Below are 22,231 nucleotides of genomic sequence, written 5' to 3'. Positions count from 1 at the left end.
TCCTGGCCTGGGATTTTATAAAAATATTCTGCAGTACATCAAAAATGAAAGAAAACCATTAATCAACACATGAACATTACCTCTGACGTTACAGCGGTTTTATTAGAGACACGGTTAAGCGTTTTGCATTTTGCATAATTTTAAAAAGTTTAAATTTGTTCAGTGTTGAACGGCAGAAATTAGGTTTTCTTTCGGAAGTATATAAAACGGAAAAAAAATGTCGGCCGACAGCGCTGTAAACTTGTGCGTAACAAGAAAGCGAATAACGAAGAAAACAGATTTTTAGACGGGAAACTGCTCTTGAAGTACAGAGAGAGAGAGAGAGAGGGAGAGAGAGAGCTGTGCATCGTGGTCGAAGCAAAACCGTAAGTCAGAGTGAATCCATGTGAAGTGTAGTTTGGATTTTCTTTTGCTGCTGGTTCGGTCAATATTGTTTGGAGAGAGATCAAACTAACAGCTTTAGAATCGGCTCATAAAGGGCGTGAACACAAAGCTCGGACCTGCCGACAGATCAGAATCAGCGAGCTGTCGGCTTTCAGCCCCGACTGTGAGAAAGGCGACATCTAACTGATTCTGATCCGCGGGTCGCGCTGTGTGTTTAAGTCTATGTGCAGAATCCGTGTACCTGCTCTCATTTACTGTCTTAGCTGTTTGGTGGTTGTTGAAATTTTGTGAGGTTTCACCAGAGATTCTGGCATTTCGGGCAAAATAAATTTATATTAAAAAATCGATTCAGGATTTTAATGAATCGATTTTACGTTATCCAAGCCAGAATCGATTTTAATCGATAAATCGATTATAAAAACCCACCCCTACTGACCACCTCTCCAGCCACTCTGTGCTGGGGGAGGTTTTATTGTAGATACATCTTATCTGACAGATCTGTTTCTTGTGTTGTAAGCTTCCTGCTTCTATGACCCTTTTGGTCAGCAGGAGGTCACACAAACGCACCCCATGACAGTGCCTTGTCTTTGTAACCAAGGGGGGTTTTACGGTGGGAGGTTCTTTTGCTGTGATGTGTATTGTAACTGTCCTGTCAATAAAAAGGCTACGAGGACAGCTACTCTTTGAAGGATTTGGGCTAGAGACAGGTGAGGAGCGTGAGCTCCAAGAGCTGGTTCTGACCAAAGCTTCCCTCGTTAGCGAGTAAAAAGCCGGTTGAAGATGTTCTGTCTTGTTTTTCCGTTCTTCATGAGGAATAAGTCTCTAAACTAGCGGGGCTTGTGGAAACACAGACCCAACAAAATGTCTTTTTCTTTCTTTAATGCCCAAACCTTTTGCCCTACATGTAAAATATATACACCAAGACATAACCATCTTGTCCTCTTTCATTCAGTGTCAATTTCTCTGAGATTTGGATCTTATTGGATTTACTTATTGGATTTGCCATTGATGTGCAGCCTCCTCCATCTCCCTCTCCTGTAGAGAACAACGTTACAACATCTCCCAAAATTCAGCTGAAAACCATGGCTGCAATCACAGCATTGTAAGATGGCGAAAGATGTAACCTTAGGCCCCCACCTCGATTCAGAGATTGTCTTTCCCTTTTCACGTAAATGGCCTTCTTGACTCTGTGCTCAAACCAGCGTTCCTCCCTGTCCAAGATGTTACATCCTCATCCTTGAAAGAGTGTCCACTGGTCTGTAGGTGTGAACAGACTGCAGAGTCCTGGCCGACGAGGCAGCTCTTCTGTGTTGTGCCATCCGCTTCGCCAGAGGTTGTTTGGTTTCTCCGATGTATAAATCCTGGCAATCCTCCTGGCACTTAACAGCGTACACTATGTTACTCTGTCTGTGTCGGGGGACCCGATCCTTGGGGTGGACCAGTTTTTGGCGCAGCGTGTTTTGGGGTTTAAAAGCCAAAGAGACCCAGTGTTTAGAAAAAATGCATCTCAACTGCTCTGATACTCCTGACACATATGGGATCACTACAGGTTTTTGCTTGGGCAGCGGTTGTCCTGGCCATTGATCAGTGGTCTTTGATCAGTGGGTTTTGGTCAGTGGTTGTAGATCAATGGTTATGAGAATTTGCATAATTAAGATTAAGGAACTGACTTCCCAGCCCTTTGTTCCTTCAGTGGGCTGGTTTCAGTCATTATGCAAATGTACTGTTTATAAGATTGGGGAAACCTGCAGTCAGCTGAGACTGAAGAAGTCACTTGGATGAGTGATGAAACGTTTCTCCCACAAAACGCTACGTCCAGATGAACAGAATCAACTTTTTGGAGATTTACTTTCCTGGATGATTGAAAATGCATCAAGGAGAAACAGCAAGTATACAGAATGAAATGGAATGGGCCATCTGCGACGCTACAGACAGATTAACAGCCTTAGAAAAAGATCATGAGACTCTAAAGAAAGATTACAACAAACTACACGACAAACGCCTGGATTTAGAAAACAGAAGCCGCAGAAAAAATCTGCGTGTGGTGGGCATTAATGAGGGGGGAAACCCCAGCCATTTCATGGCAGAGTTTTTCTCAGAAGTGCTCGCGAAAGAAAACGGTGATTCATTTACTATAACAGACCGAACCCACAGGACCCTCGCCCCGAAACCACGGACAGGAGAGCGCCCAAGAGCCATGATAAGGGCAAGGGATAGATTCTGCAACTGTCCAGGGGAAAAGGCTGCCTCTTCTACAAAGGATCACCTGTACACATCTTCCCTGACATGAACCCCGAGGTCAGCAAACTTCGTGCGACATTTAACCCCGTGAAAGGGAAACTGCGGAATGCTGGCATCCTGTACAGTACTACTATCCCGCGAAGCTGATTATAACAGTGAACAACACCAAGCACTCATTCACAGATCCACGTGAAGCAGAGAAGTTCGTCAGTATCCACATCCAGAGCCCAGCCACATCTACTGACAAGGAGGGATAGTTGGTGCCATCTCTACAAACAACATGACCCAGGAGGGAATAGTATATAATAATAGACAATCTTAAGGAGTTTAGTGGTAAGTCTGATGTCTACAGCCCATAAAAAGCTGGACAAAAATTGTTTTTCTTTTCTTTTCCATTTGCAGCTCAGTTTCGCTGCAAATAAAGAAGGTGTTCAGGTTTGAGTTCAAGGGGATGTTCTTTAGTTTAGTTCAAGAAAGTTGTGAATTTCAGAGGCTCACATCTAGAAAGGTCAGAGTAAGATCCATTAACCAATTACTAACAGTTAGTAACTATTGGCACCTCTACTGAAGGAATGCCACAAAATCTTGTCAGTTTTGTAACATGGAACTGTAGGGGACTCAGAGGACCAGTGAAACGATAAAACATTTTAGCTCACTTAATCTCCTAGGACCTGGCGTCCACATATGTGGACATCACATTTTGGGTTGTCTAGACCTAAAAACACAAATTTTTCTCTACAAAGGCTTGATATCCACTTACGAGGACATTCTACTGCCACTGTTCTATCAAAAATTTAAAATGAATATCCTCATACAGTATGTGGATCTCATTTTTGTCAGAAAAATAAATCAGGTAAAAAAAAAAAAAAAAAAGAAAATCTGGCAATTCTTTGTTTTTACATTCATGAGGTGCCAATATGCCCAAATATCAAAGAGAAATTAAAAATGCATGCCATGGAAGAGTTCAGGTCTCAGGAGGTTAAAAAAAAGTAAATGCGGATATAATATTTTTGCAAGAAACGCATCTAAAAGTACAAGACCACAACAGATTACGTTGCAAATGGATAGAACAAATATTTCACTCGTTTAATGCAGGAAGCAGAGTCACAGCTATACTAATCCAAAAAACAGAACCATTTACTGCAGCAAAAATATTACCAGACGCTCAAGGTAGATATATTATTGTAACTGGCAAAGTTTATGGTCATTTAGTTACATTAGTAAACATTTACGCTCCAAATATTGGAGCGTAAATAGAAGTCTGGGCTCGGGAGAACCCGAGTGCCCTGGAGGGACTTTCCCTGCCGGATACACGATGGACGGGTGGCAGAGGATCGTGTGCCTGGCAGGACTGTCGATCGAGGACGCTGAAGATATCTACCTATTCGGAACCATGATAACAGGGTTCTTGCTGATCGGAGCTGGCTTGGCCCTGGCTTATCGGAGAATTAAGAGAGCGGAACCGGCTGTTCAAACCCCCACAAGGCTGCCCGCTGGGATTGGAACGACAGGTGCGACTTCTCAGAAAGGGCTCACTGAAGGCAGCATGGTTAAGAGCTTGGAGGCGCTTACGACTGCAGTGAATGCTCAGAATAACACCTTTGAGCGTATGTATGTTGGATTACATCAGGAAAGAATCAACTCAGAACAACATCTCTGGGCGGAGCTGGATTACACCTCGGATCAGTTGGCTGCGGTCGTGAGGTCTCAGAATCTGCTATGTGAGCAAAAAGAGTGACAAGACCACAGAATCGACGGCTAATAACATCACGGAGAAGCTCGCAGCTATTAACGGGAGACTGAGAGACCAGTGTCGGAGTGTTAAAAACATCTTGAAAGTCTCAATTACCATCATAATGCGGCTACCCCTTCGGCGCCAGCTGTGGGCTCAAGGCCAAGGCCAAGGCTCAAGGCTGGAGCCGAACAACAACTCCTTGATAACGACTGTGTTGAGTCTGTTCCTTCCCATTCCATGCAAGGCCACCTGGGTTGGCTGGAAGACTGTTTACTTAGCCTGGCAGGGCGAAGGACACTGTCTCAGCTGAACTATGGACACGCACACACATACATATACTGATACTGATAAGCACTCACTGACGCATCACCCTCCCTATGTATCCCTATTGTGATTAATAAAGCCTTTTTTAATAAATTAGTCTCCTTAATATCCTATTTCATATGGAACAGAAAGAACCCAAGAATCAAGAAGAGTAGAGACCGACATGTCAGGGAGGGATGGGGTTGCCATGCATCCGTCTTTATTATTGGTAAGGTAATGTTCGTTCCATGTCGTTTTGGTTGAGCACTCGGGGGGCCGACTGGACAACGATGGAAAGTGAAAGTTGTTATCCCTCCTCATTAGAAGCTATGATCTATTCAGCTCTCCCTATCCCTAGACACGACCTTAAGAATCCTGTAATCTCTCATACAATTAAAATCTGAACTCAGATAAGGAAACATTACGGGTGGAATGAAGCCTCCATACTATCTCCACTCATGAATAACGCAACATTCACACCATCACTTTCAAACATTTCATTTCTCCAATGTAACCTTAAGGGGCTGCACTCAATAAAGGATTTATTCATCAGTAAGGGTTCCAGCAATTGCAAGAAAAATGTAACTTGCACAGTAATGACTTCTTCAAATACTTACAGATCAGAAGCTCTGTAAGGAGTAATTTTCTATCCTTTCCAGATCAACCCCCAGACTCTATCTTAGATAACTTATTCCAGTTCGATCCACTCAAAAAAGGACTAATAACAAAAATTCACAATGCATGGTCACAACTGGATGGAACTACCACGCTTGATCATCTGAAAGAGGCCTGGCAGAATGACCTTGGTATGAGAATCACAGATAGTCAATGGACAAAAGCCCAAGAAAATGTAAACTCTTCCTCTGTTTGTATTCATCATGGACTCTTACAGTTTAAAGTGCTACATAGACTCCATTTATCAAAGTTGAAAGTGTCAAAAATGTTCCCCAATGTAAACTTGTCCTGCGAAAGATGTAAACAGCAACCTGCTTCACTGGCGCATATGTTTTGGAATTGTCCCTGTAAAGCAACATATTGGAATAATGTCTTTCAAACCTTGTCTAAGATTCTAAAACAAACACTGAAGCCAGACCCAATCTGTGCTTTATTTGGAGTGAAGCCAGTTGTTGTAGATTTGTCAGCCACCCAAAATAATGTAATACATTTTGTGACACTGCTAGCACACAGTTTAATTTTACTAAACTGGAAGCAAAAAGTGCCTCCTACCAAATCAGCGTTAATACAAGATATAATGAAACATTTGCAGCTGGAAAGAATTAAACTCCTACTAAGGGGGAAGTTGGAATAATTCTATCCAACCCGGCAGCCTTTTATAGATCAATACAGCACAGATATAAACAATCACTGAGCCTCATTGGTAGTCCGATAAATAACATCCTCTGTCCAACTTTCTTTTGTTGTTTGTCGTATTTTATTCTGTTCAACTTTTACCGTATATATGTAATCAGTTATATTTGAATCTTTGTCATCTTTATGGAAAAGGAAAACTGGGAAACCAAATGAAGAGATTTGGAAAAAAAAATGCAAAAAAAGGTGAAAATTGAAAAATTGAAAATCGTTTTTGTTTTGTTTTTTAACATATATTTCTAGTTAGAGAAATTTAAGAGGTTTATCCCTCAAAACTTTAAATACACAAAAGTTTATTTTGAGTGTCTTCATAGTTTTATTTTTGAGACACACCAATTTTTATATACTGCAGAAAAAACAAAAATAAATATTAGAATGCAAATTTGCAAAAAAACAGCATGTGAATCAAAATAAACTATTTTCAGCAGTGCAATTTAAGTTCTAAGCATCCCAGAAACTATACAGAAAAGCATAAAGTCAAACATGACTTTTAAAAACACCAATGACAAAATGACGTCACTTCCGGTTTCGGCCAGGTAATGGCGGATATGCGATAGTTCGCGCTGACGTCTATTCCAAGGTAGGAAGTGTTATGAACAGCTGATCAGATCGTCAAAGCATGTTTCTGGAATATTATGTTTTTGTTGCTGCAAGTGCTTTTTATGCAGTTTTTGCAAAGCTATATGTGGAAGGAAACGGTGACCGAGGACAAGCTGATGGCATAAGATGTAAGTACAACTCCTCCAGTTTCATATGCAAAAAAAATTATTGCGCTAGCTTACGTGGTTGCAGTTCTACAGGGATTTAAAAATAGTTACGCAAAACGGAGCGTGCCCGTTTTGATCGGTTTTAAAGGGTTTAGAAAAAATAAAGTAACATAGAGAAACAGTATGTGTGCAGAAAAATAAATAAATAAATAAAATACTCTGGAGGAGTCACACAAAGCCTGCTTGGTTGGGGGATATAAATTTGATCCATTTATCCCAAATTTGGTAAAACTTGTCTTTCTGGATTCCAAGAGAGTACATCAATTTTTCCATTCTAAAAATTTCAAGAATAGTTTCATACCAATCATCTAATGTTGGTGGGACTCGGTTCATCCACCTTCTTGTAATAGATTTTTTGCTAGCAGCTAGAAGAGCCTGCAGCAGCTTTATATCCGTCCTCCGTTCTAGAATTATAACATGACCCACGTATAAATTTACAAAGTCAAACGGAATCTGTACCTCAATGTTTTATGAATCCCACTCCAGTACAGGTACCGCCTGGGACAGTCCCAAAACACGTGATAATGGTTTGCCTCCACTGAACCACACTGCCTCCAACACTCTGAATTCGTATTGCTAAATTTACCCTGGACTAGAATCTTAAAGTATCTTATGATATTTTTCCAGCAATGTTCTCTCCATTCTAATGAATTAGTGGAGGACCACTGTGAGCAACATATTTCTTCCCAATCTTTTTCCAAAATGCTAATTCCAGCTTCACTCTCCCACTTTTCCTTTATATATAGAATACTGTCTTTCTTGCATAGAGTAGTGCATTGTATAACCTTGAAATAGATGTATTTATAGTTGAACTATGGGCAAGTTTCAGGATTTTGAGAAAGTTAGTTTCATTCTACGTTAAATTTATAATTTTCCATTGTTTATTAAAGGAATCTTGCATTTGAAGGAACCAAAGGTTACTTTTTCACGTTTACTTAAGGAAAGAAGACGACTCAGTAAAAGAAAGAAACCAAAGAAACCAGACTATACTCCAAACACATTACACCACACAGTAATGTGTTTGGAGTCCAAACACGCTAAAGGTTATGTATTCTTAAAATCTAAAAACTTGGTATGGATATCGCTAGCTGTCTTAACCACCATCACTCACTCCCACAGCTTTTCCCTCTCCTCAGCAACCAAATACTACTGTATATTAGTACAGTCACGTCTTCCTCTTTTATCCTGAATTCACCTACCTCATCCTGCGGAGGCTGCTCCTTGGGAGTTCCCCATTGTCCCCAAAGTCAACGTAATAAAGGTCCACCAGTCCAGAGCCTAGGACTCCCAGCACCCTTGCCCTGTTCCATGTGCCATGGTCTCTGTATGGAGCAGCCACAATGTCCCCTACAACAATGGTTTCCACTCGCTGATCCTACAGATCAGAAAAGCAGATGAGTTCAAACACAAATCAGACACTGGGTTGCAGAAGGTGCTGCAGGGATAGAGGTGCCCCTATGGGCTGTGTGAGCTTATTGTTAACATACTTTTTATTCACACGCAGGATCTCAGATATTTTTCTATATCTACTCGATGAATAGTTGCAGGCCTGCTTCTTATCATCAGAGCCTGGCTTTTAGCGTTCTCTAAATCACATTTTAAATGCCATTACTACAAGTTACCCAGCTTTCTGAACTGTTGTAAGATCTGCAGCACATAATCAAGACTCTTAAAAAAAGTCAGTTCTACCAGGGTAAAGAAAAAAAATACTGGCAACCGTCAGTATTACCTGTCAGCCTCCTGGTAGGCACACCGACGGCATCAATTTCAAAATCCTATATCACTGCATTCCCGAGTTATCGCTGAGAAATCAGTGATGGTAACAGATTCTAACCCATCCAAGACTTTTGTAGATTCACCTATAGTATCAATTTAAAAAAGGGAAAATACTTGGATCTTTGCAGTTTCAAGTGTGTGGAAGTATATCGGAACTCTCAACTCTCATTCTGGCCCACAAGGGAACTCTTGTGGAACAAGAGAGACACAAGGAGAGCAAGATATGTCCTTACTGTAGAGTTTCCATTGTTGTAGAAGTGGTTCATCTCCTCTGTTAGTTTGTCCAGCTGAATGGATCGAACCCCCAGGATCTGAATCCAGAAGTGGTTTGGGTTCTCTGATGCAGAAACATACACCTCAAGGTGTTCGTCAGGCTGGAAGCTCAAGTCTGGGCTTGCAACTGGAAAACACAGAGAAAATATGAAATTACTACACTTAAAGACACATTACATGGCTGCTCTGGGGTGACTGAAATCTGAACTCACTTTCAAACTTGGACACTTCAGAGAAGGTCTTAGTAGTTGTACTGCCCTCCTTCTTGCTGGCTTTTTTGATTTTTGACTCTCCCACCTGGTCAAAAAATGTTTCTGGTTCTCCTGTGGTCCCGTTGGCAAAGACAAGCACATTCTCCTCTATGTGGGAGAAGGGACTGTTGTTGTTCAAGAACAATAGAGGTTCAGTCTCTGTGTCGTTTGACTTCTGACTCACGACATTATGGCCACGTTTCTGGCGCCGGGCTGATGACTGTGAGATTGTTGTCCTCACCATCATGTCCTCGGTGACTTTTTCTAGAATCATATCCTTTGAACAGGTTTCAAAAGCAGGAGTTAGATGTCCCCTCAACTAAAATTAAAGGATGTGGTACACACAGGAGATCCAAATCAAGGCACTGTGCGTTACCTGTGCCTTTTTCACCTCCTGCCTGGTCCCTGTAATCGTCACCATGCCCTTTGCCTGTACACCGTGTGCTGGCTCTTTGGAACACGCCACTTTGGCTCCTGTAGTTCGGGTGATCTGTTTCAAACTCTCTCCACCACGGCCTGCAATACACAGATAATCATGTTCTCCTAACAATTATTGCATATAGGGGTGAGATAAAATGGGGACTTTTTTTTCACGGGGTTCGAATGTTAGCCATTAAAACCTCATACATAAAGATAACTCAGATAAAGAGAAATATGATTAATGGTAAATTCACTTTTACTTATATAGCGCCAAATCACAACAACAGTAACCTCAAGGCACTTTATATTGTAAGGTAGACCCTACAATAATACATACAGAGAAATTCACTTTTCACACAAATTTAGTATAAGACTTTCTGGTTATGTTTACAAAGCTCACAGTGCAAAGAAGCCAAGGGACCATTTTCCCCATAAACTCTACACAAACAGTTTTTTTTTTGTTGTTTGTTTTTTTGCAATCCAAGAAGTTGCCCCATGCTAATCAACAGAAAGAATGCAGGTTAAAGTAACTTCTGCTTTGGCTTCATTTTCACAGCCAGAACCTACAGCTTTCTAACATTATTTATGAACTACAGGGAGTGCAGAATTATTAGGCAAATGAGTATTTTGTCCACATCATCCTCTTCATGCATGTTGTCTTACTCCAAGCTGTATAGGCTTGAAAGCCTACTAGCAATTAAGCATATTAGGTGATGTGCATCGCTGTAATGAGAAGGGGTGTGGTCTAATGACATCAACACCCTATATCAGGTGTGCATAATTATTAGGCAACGTCCTTTCCTTTGGCAAAATGGGTCAAAAGAAGGACTTGACAGGCTCAGAAAAGTCAAAAATAGTGAGATATCTTGCAGAGGGATGCAGCAGTCTCAAAATTGCAAAGCTTCTGAAGCGTGATCATCGAACAATCAAGCGTTTCATTCAAAATAGTCAACAGGGTCGCAAGAAGCGTGTGGAAAAACCAAGGCGCAAAATAACTGCCCATGAACTGAGAAAAGTCAAGCGTGCAGCTGCCAAGATGCCACTTGCCACCAGTTTGGTCATATTTCAGAGCTGCAACATCACTGGAGTGCCCAAAAGCACAAGGTGTGCAATACTCAGAGACATGGCCAAGGTAAGAAAGGCTGAAAGACGACCACCACTGAACAAGACACACAAGCTGAAACGTCAAGACTGGGCCAAGAAATATCTCAAGACTGGTTTTTCTAAGGTTTTATGGACTGATGAAATGAGAGTGAGTCTTGATGGGCCAGATGGATGGGCCCGTGGCTGGATTGGTAAAGGGCAGAGAGCTCCAGTCCCACTCAGACGCCAGCAAGGTGGAGGTGGAGTACTGGTTTGGGCTGGTATCATCAAAGATGAGCTTGTGGGGTCTTTTCGGGTTGAGGATGGAGTCAAGCTCAACTCCCAGTCCTACTGCCAGTTTCTGGAAGACACCTTCTTCAAGCAGTGGTACAGGAAGAAGTCTGCATCCTTCAAGAAAAACATGATTTTCATGCAGGACAATGCTCCATCACACGCGTCCAAGTACTCCACAGCGTGGCTGGCAAGAAAGGGTATAAAAGAAGAAAAACTAATGACATGGCCTCCTTGTTCACCTGATCTGAACCCCATTGAGAACCTGTGGTCCATCATCAAATGTGATATTTACAAGGAGGGAAAACAGTACACCTCTCTGAACCGTGTCTGGGAGGCTGTGGTTGCTGCTGCACGCAATGTTGATGGTGAACAGATCAAAACACTGACAGAATCCATGGATGGCAGGCTTTTGAGTGTCCTTGCAAAGAAAGGTGGCTATATTGGTCGCTGATTTGTTTTTGTTTTTGAATGTCAGAAATGTATATTTGTGAATGTGGAGATGTTATATTGGTTTCACTGGTAAAAATAAATAATTGAAATGGGTATATATTTGTTTTTTGTTAAGTTGCCTAATAATTATGCACAGTAATAGTCACCTGCACGCACAGATATCCCCCTAAAATAGCTAAAACTAAAAACAAACTAAAAACTACTTCCAAAAACATTCAGCTTTGATATTAATGAGTTTTTTGGGTTCATTGAGAACATTGTTGTTGTTCAATAATAAAATTATTCCTCAAAAATACAACTTGCCTAATAATTCTGCACTCCCTGTATAATAAAAGAGATACTCTGCCCTCCCTCCTGGCCAGCTGATCTGCTTGTCACTTACTGGAGCTTTTAGTTTTGAAAATGATGCCTGGTAATGAAAAAAAAAAAACAATTGACATGATCAAAGATTCAGTCTACCTATTATGCGTCCAAAAGAGGACTGTGGAACCTCCAAAATCTCTGAGACAAGTTCACATTCTGTGAGCAGGTTCTCCAGGACACAGCGGGCCAGTAAGACCTGCTCCTTAGAGCCCTGAAGCAGGAAACATACGGTCGTCTTACATTCATGATCTCCTGAATCTGACATGACCCTCACTTGAGCTCCAGACTTCTCAGTCACCTGAAAAGTTAGCATACAAAGAGAAAGAAAGACTAGCTCAATCTGTGAAACTAATTTAAGACCTGCTTGTAAAACGTGGAACTCCAAAATTGCAATTGAGAAGTAGCAATGGCATACTGAAAAATAGAAAAAATCTTATATAGGTATGCAGGGGTGAGGCATTAATTCAAGAGAGAATTTCCTCAGTGTAAATATATTCAGCTGCATACACACAGGGACACTTAGACGTTATCATATCTTCATGGTGCTAACAATCAGACTGAACTCTAAACTTGAGCTGGGAGGCAACTGAATACAGCTAAAATACAACTGAGTGAAAAAAATAACAATCCATCTCACTTCAATACTTTATCTAACACATTAAGTAACTAAGAAATGAATCTAAGAATACATATTTACTGAATAGTATTTTAGGAAAATAAAAATTACATTAACAAAGTAAATGTCCAATTCATGGTCACTGGGGGGCTGGAACCTATCCCAGCTGCCTTGGGATGAGAGGCAGGGTTCACCCTGAACAGGTTGCCAGTCTCTCACAGAAAAACATTCACACCTATTAGCAATTTAGAATCATCAATTAACCACCCCCACTAATAATAATAATAATAATAATAATAATAACAACAACAAATTTTATTTATAAAGCGCCTTTCAAGACACCAAAGGACACTGTACAATAGGATAAAACACATAATAGAACAATGACACAATGAAGAACAATAAAAGAAAAGCACAAGATACAGTGGGTTCACAGTGAATATGCAGACTTGAACAGATGGGTTTTGAATTGAGATTTAAACTGGGGGAGAGAACCAATGTTTCTTACATCAGGGAGTAGAGAGTTCTACAGCCTGGCAGCAGAGCAGCTAAAAGCTCTGCTTCACATGGTGGTGAGGTGGAAGGAAGGCACAGAAAGCTGGATAGAAGAAGATCAAAGTGAGCAGGCAGAAAAAGTAGTGCTTAACAGGTCACAAAGGTAAGGAGGAGCGAGGTTATGAATGGCCTTGAAGGTGAGCAGAAGAAGTTTGTATATTATCTGGAATTTCACTGGGAGCCAGTGAAGTTCCTGAAGAACAGGGGTGATGTAGGAGGGGGTTCTGGTGATAATGCAAGCAGCAGAGTTCTGAACCAGTTGAAGCTTATGGAGGGATTTTTGGGGAAGACCATGCAAGAGAGAGTTGCAGTAGTCAATGTGGGAGGTAACAAGACTGTGGACAAGAGTGGAAAGAGAAGGACGTAATCTGTTAATATTGCTTAGATGGAAGTAGCCAGAACAGGTGAGATTATTGATGTGAGATTATAGGAAAGTGAAATGTCTAGGATGACACCAAGGCTCTTCACCTGAGGAGAAGGGAAAACTGTGGAGTTATTGATAGTGAGTGAGAAATGGTTCGCCTTCAGAAGGTCAGATTTGGTGCCAATAAGGAGGATTTCAGTTTTATCCTCATTGAGCTTTAGAAAATTAGAGGACGGTGATGTCATCAGAGAAGGACCGGCGCTCAGCATTGCAGAGTGAGCACAAGGAAAGCGGCGGGGCCAGACAGCATCACCGGCCGTCTGCTGCGCTGCTGTGCTGACCAGCTAGCAGGTGTGTTCACTTCGATTTTAACGAGTACCTGGCTAAGTCTGTGGTCCCCACATGCTTCAAGAGATCTACCATCATCCCTGTCCCCAAGAACAACAAGCCCTCATGCCTGAATGACTACCGGCCAGTTGCACTGACCTGAAGAAAACCATCTCCTCTTCCATCCCAGACACCACAGATCCGCTCCAGTTCGCCTACTGACCCAACAGATCCACGGAGGACGCCATCGCCCACGTCTTGCACACAACCCTTAGCCACGTGAACAAGAAACAGGGTAACTATGTGAGAATGCCATCTCCAACAACGATGGATGAAGTGAAGAATCTGCTCAATGACGGCAAGACCAAGGAGCTGGTGGTGGACTTAAGAAGGAGTCAGCACAGAGACTACAAGCCCATTATCATTAATGGAGCTCCAGTAGAGTGTGCAGTCCTTCAAGTATCTCGGTGTCCACATCTCCTCAGACCTGACATGGGCTGCCCACATTCAGGTCCAGACCAAAAAGGCTAGGCAGCGCCTGTATCACCTACGACAACTGAGGAAGTTCAGAGTCTCTCCAGTGATTCTCAGGACTTTCTATACAGGCACTGTGGAGAGCATCCTCACACAGAACATCACATGCTGGTATGAAAACAGCGGTGTCAAGGATAAAAAAAAAACTCTCCAGAAAGTAATCCATATGGCAGAACGCTGCTGCAGGACTGCTCTCCCTTCCCTACAGGAAATTTACGTCAAGAGATGCTGAACTAGAGCAACTGAGATTTTGAAGGACCTGTCCCATCCCAGCAACAAACTGTTCCCGCTTCTGAAATCAGGCAGAAGGTTCTCCACCATCTGAACAAAAACAGAGAGGCTCAAGAGGAGTTTTTATCCTCAGGCCATTCGTGTGTCGAATCAGCAATCACCCTTAAGTGACTGAGACAGGACTCATTACCACATTCTCATATCATCCTGATCTTTCTGGCCTCACTATAGCACAGGAGACTTTAACACCCTTCCCACGCAATGTACACAAGCTGTAAATTTCCAGATTGTTTTATTTTATTTCTATTTATATAATGTACATAACTCACCCACTTGCTGCACATTATGTCCTCTTTGCATATACTCATTCACTGTATACAAAGTTCTGTCTGTCTCGCTCTTTTTTCTTTGCACAGTCGAGGAACGTATCAGGTCACATTTCACTGCGTGTTACACCTGTATAACCATGCACGTGACAAATAAAGAATATTGAATCTTGAATCTGAATCTGAGATAAACCAGGATTTTAATTCGGATAGACATTCTGTAAGGGAAGAAGGTGGGAGGGAGGAATCAGGTCTGCAGGAAAGATTTAACTGGGTGTCATCAGCAAAACAGTGAAAGTGAAGATCAAATTCTAGAGGGAGGATGTATATTATGAAGAGATGAGGGCCTAAGACTGAACCTTGGGGGTACACCAGAAGTGACCGGGAATAGACGAGAGCGGAATGATTTCAGTTGAATAAACTGGGAGCGGTCAAGGAGATATGATTGAAACCAGGCTAGGGGTGTGTCAGAGATGCCGAGAGAGGAAAGTCTGCTTAGAAGGACGGAGTGAGAGATGGTGTCGAAGGCTGAGTTCAGATCCAAAAGGGCGAGAATGTCAAGAAGACCAGTGATCTTCTCGACATTAGTGACTTTAGGTAAAGCAGTTTCTGTACTGTGACATGAACGAAAACCAGATTGAAATCTCTCGTAGATGTTATTATTAACCAGTTGTGAATAAAGTTCCAACTACTTTTCCGAGTATTTTAGAGATGAAGGGTAGATTAGAAATCAGATGGAGGTTGTTAAAGTTGTTAGGATCCAAAGAACGTTTTATCAGTATAGACTGTCCTGTATTTGGCTCCATCCATCTTCCCATCAACTCTGACCAGCTTCCCTGTCCCTGCTGAAGAGAAGCACCCCCAGAGCATGATGCTGCCACCACCATATCTGACAGTGGGGATGGTGTGTTCAGAGTGATGTGCAGTGTTAGTTTTCTGCCACACATAGCGTTTTGCATTTTGGCCAAAAAGTTCCATTTTGGTCTCATCTGACCAGAGTAGCTTCTTCCACATGTTTGCTGTGTCCCCCACATGGCTTGTGGCAAACTGCAAAGGGACTTCTTATGGTTTTCTGTTAACAATGGCTTTCTTCTTGCCACTCTTCCATAAAGGCCAACTTTGTGCAGTGCACGACTAATTAGAATTAGAATTAGAATTCAACTTTATTGTCATTGCACATTCACAGGTACAGGGCAACGAAATGCAGTTTGCATCCATCCAGAAGTGCTTTAGTGATATAGATATATTACAATATATATTAGCAATAATATAGATATGTGAGTATATTACAGAAATGGGTCTATTATGGTATGTTATAATGTACACGGTATGAAGTATGTTGTGAATATTCTATAACTATAAGTATGTACAGGCTGTAGTGAGTACAAGCTATGTACAGGCTATGAACAGGATATAAATATGAAAAACTATACAGAATATGAAATAAATAACTTTACAGAAATCTGAGATATACAGCTATACAGAAATGGGAACTATGCAAGTTGTAAACAGTTGTAGGGTTAAAAATTATCGAATGTACAGAATGATTATTTACACAGAGCTATACAGTAGTTCAGTTAAGATAAGTGAGATATAATTCCTACAGAGGCTATATAAAGTGCTAGTGGTTGTGAGTGGTGGTTCAGTCCATGTTATTATTGTGTGTTTGAGGGTACGGTTGTCCATTGTGGGTGTGTGTGTGTTCAGTCCATGTGTTAACGTGGGTCAGATGTCAGGAGGCAGAGTTCAGGAGTCTGACAGCTGTGGGGAAGAAGCTGTTCCGGTACCTGGTGGTCTTAGTCCGGAGGCTCCTGTAGCGCCTCCCAGAGGGCAGGAGGGTGAAGAGTCCATGTGATGGGTGACTGGGGTCTTTGATGATTTTCCCAGCCCTTTTCAGACACCGCTTCCTGTAGATGTCTTTCATGGCAGGAAGTGGTGCTCCGGCGATGCGCTGGGCAGTTTTCACGACCCTCTGCAACGCCTTCTGGTCCGAGGCAGAGCAGTTCCAATACCAGACTGTTATACAGTTGGTCAGGATGCTCTCGATGGTGCAACGATAGAAGTTCACCAGGATGTCTGAGGACAGGTGGTTCTTCCTCAGAGTCCTCAAGAAGAAGAGGCCCTGGTGAGCCTTCTTGACCAGCTTGGAGCAGTTGGTTGTCCAGGTGAGATCCTCGGAGATGTGGACTCCCAGGAACTTGAAGCTGCTCACACGCTCCACAGCCGTCCCCTTAATGTGGATGGGTGGATGTGGGTCAGCATTCCTCCTGTAGTCCACGATGAGCTCCTTGGTCTTCTCGGTGTTAAGCAGCAGGTTGTTTCTGTCGCACCACTCAGCCAGACGATCCACCTCCTCCCTGTAGGCGGCCTCATCATTGTCACTGATGAGGCCAATCACCGTGGTGTCATCTGCAAACTTAATGATGGTGTTGGAACCATCAGCAGGTCTGCAGTCGTGGGTGAAGAGGGAGTAGAGGAAAGGGCTCATCACACAGCCTTGTGGTACACGGTGTTCATCGTGACTGTAGATGAACAGTGGTTATCCAGCCGGACATGTTGGGGGCGGTTGGTCAGGAAGTTCAGTAACCATTTGCAGATGAGGGAACTGATGCCCAGGTCTGTCAGTTTCCTGATGAGTTGTGAGGGGTGGATTGTATTGAATGCTGAACTGAAGTCTATAAACAGCATTCTGGCGTAGGTGTTGTTGATGTCCAGGTGTGAGAGGACAGAGTGCAGTGCGATGGAGACTGCATCCTCTGTGCTCCTGTTCTGGCGGTATGCGAATTGGTGGGGGTCCAGGGTGGGGGGGAGACAGGATTTGAAGTGTGCTAGGACCAGCTGCTCTAAGCACTTAGTGATGATGGGGGTGAGTGCTACTGGGCGGTAGTCATTGAGGCAAGATGGGTTGGAGTTTTTGGGTATCGGGACGATGGAGGTGGATTTGAAGCAGGCCGGTACCACAGCGTGGGCCAAGGACAGGTTGAATATGTCTGTGAGCACTCCTGCAAGCTCCCCAGAACACGCTCTGAGAACACGCCCGGGGATGCCATCAGGACCTGCAGCCTTGTGGACATTGATCCTGCTCAGCACCGCTCCTACATCAGTAGGGGAGAGAGTCAGAGGTTGGTGGTCTGGCGTCACGTCTGCTTTGGTTGTGGTTGTAGGGTTCCCTTGCTCAAAACGAGCATAAAAGTTGTTGAGCTCGTTGAGGAAGGAGACATCAGAGGATGCGGGGGAGGGTTTGGTGGTCCTGTACTCTTGTAATGGTCTGGAGTCCTTGCCACATGCGTCGGGGGTTGGAGTTGGAGAAGTGTTCTTCTACCTTCTTTTTGTAATGGTGTTTGGCTTTTTTGATGCCCTTCTTTAGATTAGCCCTGGCTGTACTGTAGGCGTGTGCATCTCCTGACCTAAAGGCGGTGTTGCGGGCCTTCAGGAGAAGACGAACATCCCGGTTCATCCAAGGCTTCTGGTTGGGGTACATGGTGATCCGTTTCTGGGTGGTGACACTGTCTGTGGTTTCGGAGATGTAATCCAGTACAGATGAGGCGTACTGGTCCAGGTCTGTGTGGGTGAACATATTCCAGTCTGTGTTTTTAAATCTGTCCTGGAGCACTGCGTCTGTCCCCTCTGGCCACACTTTAATTGTCCTCACAGCAGGTTTCACACGTTGGATGAGTGGTGAATACCGAGGTGTGAGGAACAGGGAGAGATGGTCCGATTGTCCAATGTGGGGGAGGGGTGTTGCTTTGTAGGCTCCAGCCAGGTTGGAATACACATGGTCTAAAGTCTTGTCTCCTCTGGTGTGGCAGGAGACATGTTGGTGGAATCTGGAGAGGACTGTCTTTAAGTTGGTGTGGTTGAAGTCGCCAGCAACAATAAAAGCAGCCTCGGGGTGTTTATTCTGGTGTTTGTTAATGGCTGCAGAAAGTTCTTTCATGGCCAACCTAGCATTAGCGTCGGGGGGTATACAGTGGGGCAAAAAAGTATTTAGTCAGCCACCGATTGTGCAAGTTCCCCCACCTAAAATGATGACAGAGGTCAGTAATTTGCACCAGAGGTACACTTCAACTGTGAGAGACAGAATGTGAAAAAAAAATCCATGAATCCACATGGTAGGATTTGTAAAGAATTTATTCGTAAATCAGGGTGGAAAATAAGTATTTGGTCACCTCAAACAAGGAAAATCTCTGGCTCTCACAGACCTGTAACGTCTTCTGTAAGAAGCTTTTCTGTCCCCCACTCGTTACCTGTATGAATGGCACCTGTTTGAACTCATCATCTGTATAAAAGACACCTGTCCACAGCCTCAAACAGTCAGACTCCAAACTCCGCCATGGCCAAGACCAAAGAGCTTTCGAAGGACACCAGGAAAAGTATTGTAGACCTGCACCAGACTGGGAAGAGTGAATCTACAATAGGCAAGCAGCTTGGTGTGAAAAAATCAACTGTGGGAGCAATCATCAGAAAATGGGAGACATACAAGACCACTGATAATCTCCCTCGATCTGGGGCTCAACGCAAGATCTCATCCCGTGGGGTCAAAATGATCATGAGAACGGTGAGCAAAGATCCCAGAACCACACGGGGGGACCTGGTGAATGACCTGCAGAGAGCTGGGACCAAAGTAACAAAGGTCACCATCAGTAACACACTACAACGGCAGGGAATCAAATCCCGCAGTGCCAGACGTGTTCCGCTGCTGAAGCCAGTGCATGTCCAGGCCCGTCTGAAGTTTGCCAGAGAGCACATGGATGATACAGCAGAGGATTGGGAGAATGTCATGTGGTCAGATGAAACCAAAGTAGAACTTTTTGGTATAAACTCAACTCGTCGTGTTTGGAGGAAGAAGAATACTGAGTTGCATCCCAAGAACACCATACCTACTGTGAAGCATGGGGGTGGAAACATCATGCTATGGGGCTGTTTTTCTGCCAAGGGGACAGGACGACTGATCCGTGTTAAGGACAGAATGAATGGGGCCATGTATTGTGAGATTTTGAGCCAAAACCTCCTTCCATCAGTGAGAACTTTGAAGATGAAACCAGGCTGGGTCTTCCAACATGACAATGATCCAAAACACACCACCCGGGCAACAAAGGAGTGGCTCCGTAAGAAGCATTTGAAAGTCCTGGAGTGGCCTAGCCAGTCTCCAGACCTCAACCCCATAGAAAATCTGTGGCGGGAGTTGAAAGTCCGTGTTGCTCGGCGACAGCCCCAAAACATCACTGCTCTCGAGAAGATCTGCATGGAGGAATGGGCCAAAATACCAGCTACTATGTGTGCAAACCTGGTAAAGACCTATAGTAAACGTTTGACCTCTGTTATTGCCAACAAAGGTTATGTTACAAAGTATTGAGTTGTATTTTTGTTATTGACCAAATACTTATTTTCCACCCTGATTTACGAATAAATTCTTTACAAATCCTACCATGTGGATTCATGGATTTTTTTTTTTTTCACATTCTGTCTCTCACAGTTGAAGTGTACCTCTGGTGCAAATTACTGACCTCTGTCATCATTTTAGGTGGGGGAACTTGCACAGTCGGTGGCTGACTAAATACTTTTTTGCCCCACTGTATACCCCCCGACGCTAATGCTAGGTTGGCCATGAAAGAACTTTCTGCAGCCATTAACAAACACCAGAATAAACACCCCGAGGCTGCTTTTATTGTTGCTGGCGACTTCAACCACACCAACTTAAAGACAGTCCTCTCCAGATTCCACCAACACCACTGTATACACGGCAGTGAGTATGATAGAAGTGAGTTCTCTGGGGAGGTAATAAGTAGGGGTGCAACGATACACAAAATTCACGGTTTGGTTCGATACTTTGGTGTCACGGTTCGATATTTTTTCGATACAAAAAAAATGTTCATGCCTTTTTAATTTGTCATTTATTAAAATTATAAATATATATTTTAACTCAAAAGTACAGTTTTTAAATTTAACCCTAACCCTTGTGCGCGTTTTTTATTTTGACAGCGAATGCGCACCTGCGGACCACTTATGTGCACCCCTGGTTATTTAGCTCGTCATATTGCAGCCACAGAAATTCTTTTGTCCATGAAACCATAAAGCTGCACTTTCTTTTTGCCTTATAGTCTGATTTGTCATAACTTCTCCGTTTTGTGGTAAGCTTTTCTTTGGCTGTCACTTCTTCACCCCGACCTGTCTTATTTGGCTCAGCAGAACTAAAATATATATACTGGTACTTTTACACACGGACTCACATAAGCTCAGCGATTCTCTGCGCGATCAACCTCTCACATGTTTAAGCTTGCTGCGGGAGATTTCACTTGTCATGTTTGCATAGTAAGCTAACGATTAATAAGACGATGTCAGAGGAATTGGTGCACAAATTATCATCACTCACAGATCAGTGCTGTCATTGCAAAGTGAAAGCAAAAAAACAAGCGCAAATTCAAACGCGATTTCAATATGTCACATATTGACAGTGGCTCACCGATGCCAATGACATAATTACCCAGCTACATTTCTGAAAGAATGCAAAAGCATTGACATATATTTTTCCTACAATAGCCCGACGGGCAGGGCAGAGAGATTTTTGTAGCCCGACTGGAAAGATCGCTAGCTCCGGGACGTCGGGCTAGCGATTTTGCGAGCCCTGTATCTGATTGAGGAATCACTCATCTTTGGAAAAGAGAGTTTATTACAGAGAAATATCTCTTTCCAAAATAAAAGCTATACTATCCGCTTCTTCTGGGCTATATTCTCAGCAGCATAAGGAGAATCACGTGCTAACAGCTGTCTAAATGACTCGGCTAAAGTTAGTAGCATGCTTGTTGTTTTTGTCTTTGCACTAGGATGATGATGTCGGCGTAAATGTGCAGTCATATTCGTTGTGTTCCCACTAGTGCTTTCAGGTTAATCTCGTTGAAATGACCTTAACGCCACAACACGGCAAATCTCCGTTAACGAGCTACCGCCGATCGCCCCGTGCATGGGGCTAGACGGCCAACACGTTAACGAGCTAACTGCGCTAACACACTAGTTCACACCAATGTAATTAAGCATTGCATGGCACATCCAACATACTGTTTTACTTTAGTCCATGACTCGCTTACCTTCAGGGTCATACGTCACATGAAAACCAAAATAATTCCAAACGCCAGATCTGAATGAGGGTGGGGGAGGTCCATCTTGCAAGGAGAGCTTAACTTCTGTCTCGCTAGCTTGCCCTGCGCTCTTCCTCCTGACTATGCTGTCTGTGTTGAGCGCTCAGTGGATCTGCGCTCGACAGTGCAGCCTAGGCGGAGTAGTCGAACGCAGATTCACTGAGCGCTCAACACAGACAGCATCGTCAGAAGGAAAGTTGATAAAATAAATTACAAATGTTGTATTGTTCGATACATATGCGTACCGAACCGAAAGCACTGTATCGAACGGTTCAATATCGATACGAATATCGTTGCACCCCTAGTAATAAGGTCTGCATTTGACCATTAAAAACTCCGCATTAGGTGAGCAGTGACTCTCAGTAGTAGTGGAGTTCATGCACCAAGCATTGTTAATATAAATGCACAAACCTCCACCTCTGGTCTTGCCGGAG

At 43.1% G+C, this 22,231-nt stretch overlaps 1 protein-coding gene across 5 annotated transcripts in view; it reads right to left on the bottom strand.

Moving 5' to 3' along the window:
• The window catches only part of tdrkh (tudor and KH domain containing), a 35,280-nt gene that overhangs the window by 7,702 nt on the left and 5,347 nt on the right, over positions 1 to 22,231 (bottom strand). For 4 of the 5 annotated variants that reach the window (XM_012915723.2, XM_012915724.2, XM_004574265.5 and 1 more), the window contains exons 4-8: positions 11,805 to 12,006; positions 9,475 to 9,614; positions 9,060 to 9,375; positions 8,808 to 8,974; positions 7,998 to 8,173 (exon numbers count right to left, since the gene is read on the bottom strand). In XM_012915723.2, coding sequence (XP_012771177.1) covers positions 7,998 to 8,173; positions 8,808 to 8,974; positions 9,060 to 9,375; positions 9,475 to 9,614; positions 11,805 to 12,006 — 1,001 coding nt within the window. The remainder of the gene's footprint in view (positions 1 to 7,997; positions 8,174 to 8,807; positions 8,975 to 9,059; positions 9,376 to 9,474; positions 9,615 to 11,804; positions 12,007 to 22,231) is intronic. The other variant, XM_076887200.1, reaches the window with a different exon arrangement.

Source organism: Maylandia zebra, linkage group LG8 (assembly GCF_041146795.1).
Source record: "Maylandia zebra isolate NMK-2024a linkage group LG8, Mzebra_GT3a, whole genome shotgun sequence".
Classification (NCBI taxonomy): Eukaryota; Metazoa; Chordata; class Actinopteri; order Cichliformes; family Cichlidae; genus Maylandia; species Maylandia zebra.
This window is presented reverse-complemented; position numbering and strand designations above follow the sequence as displayed.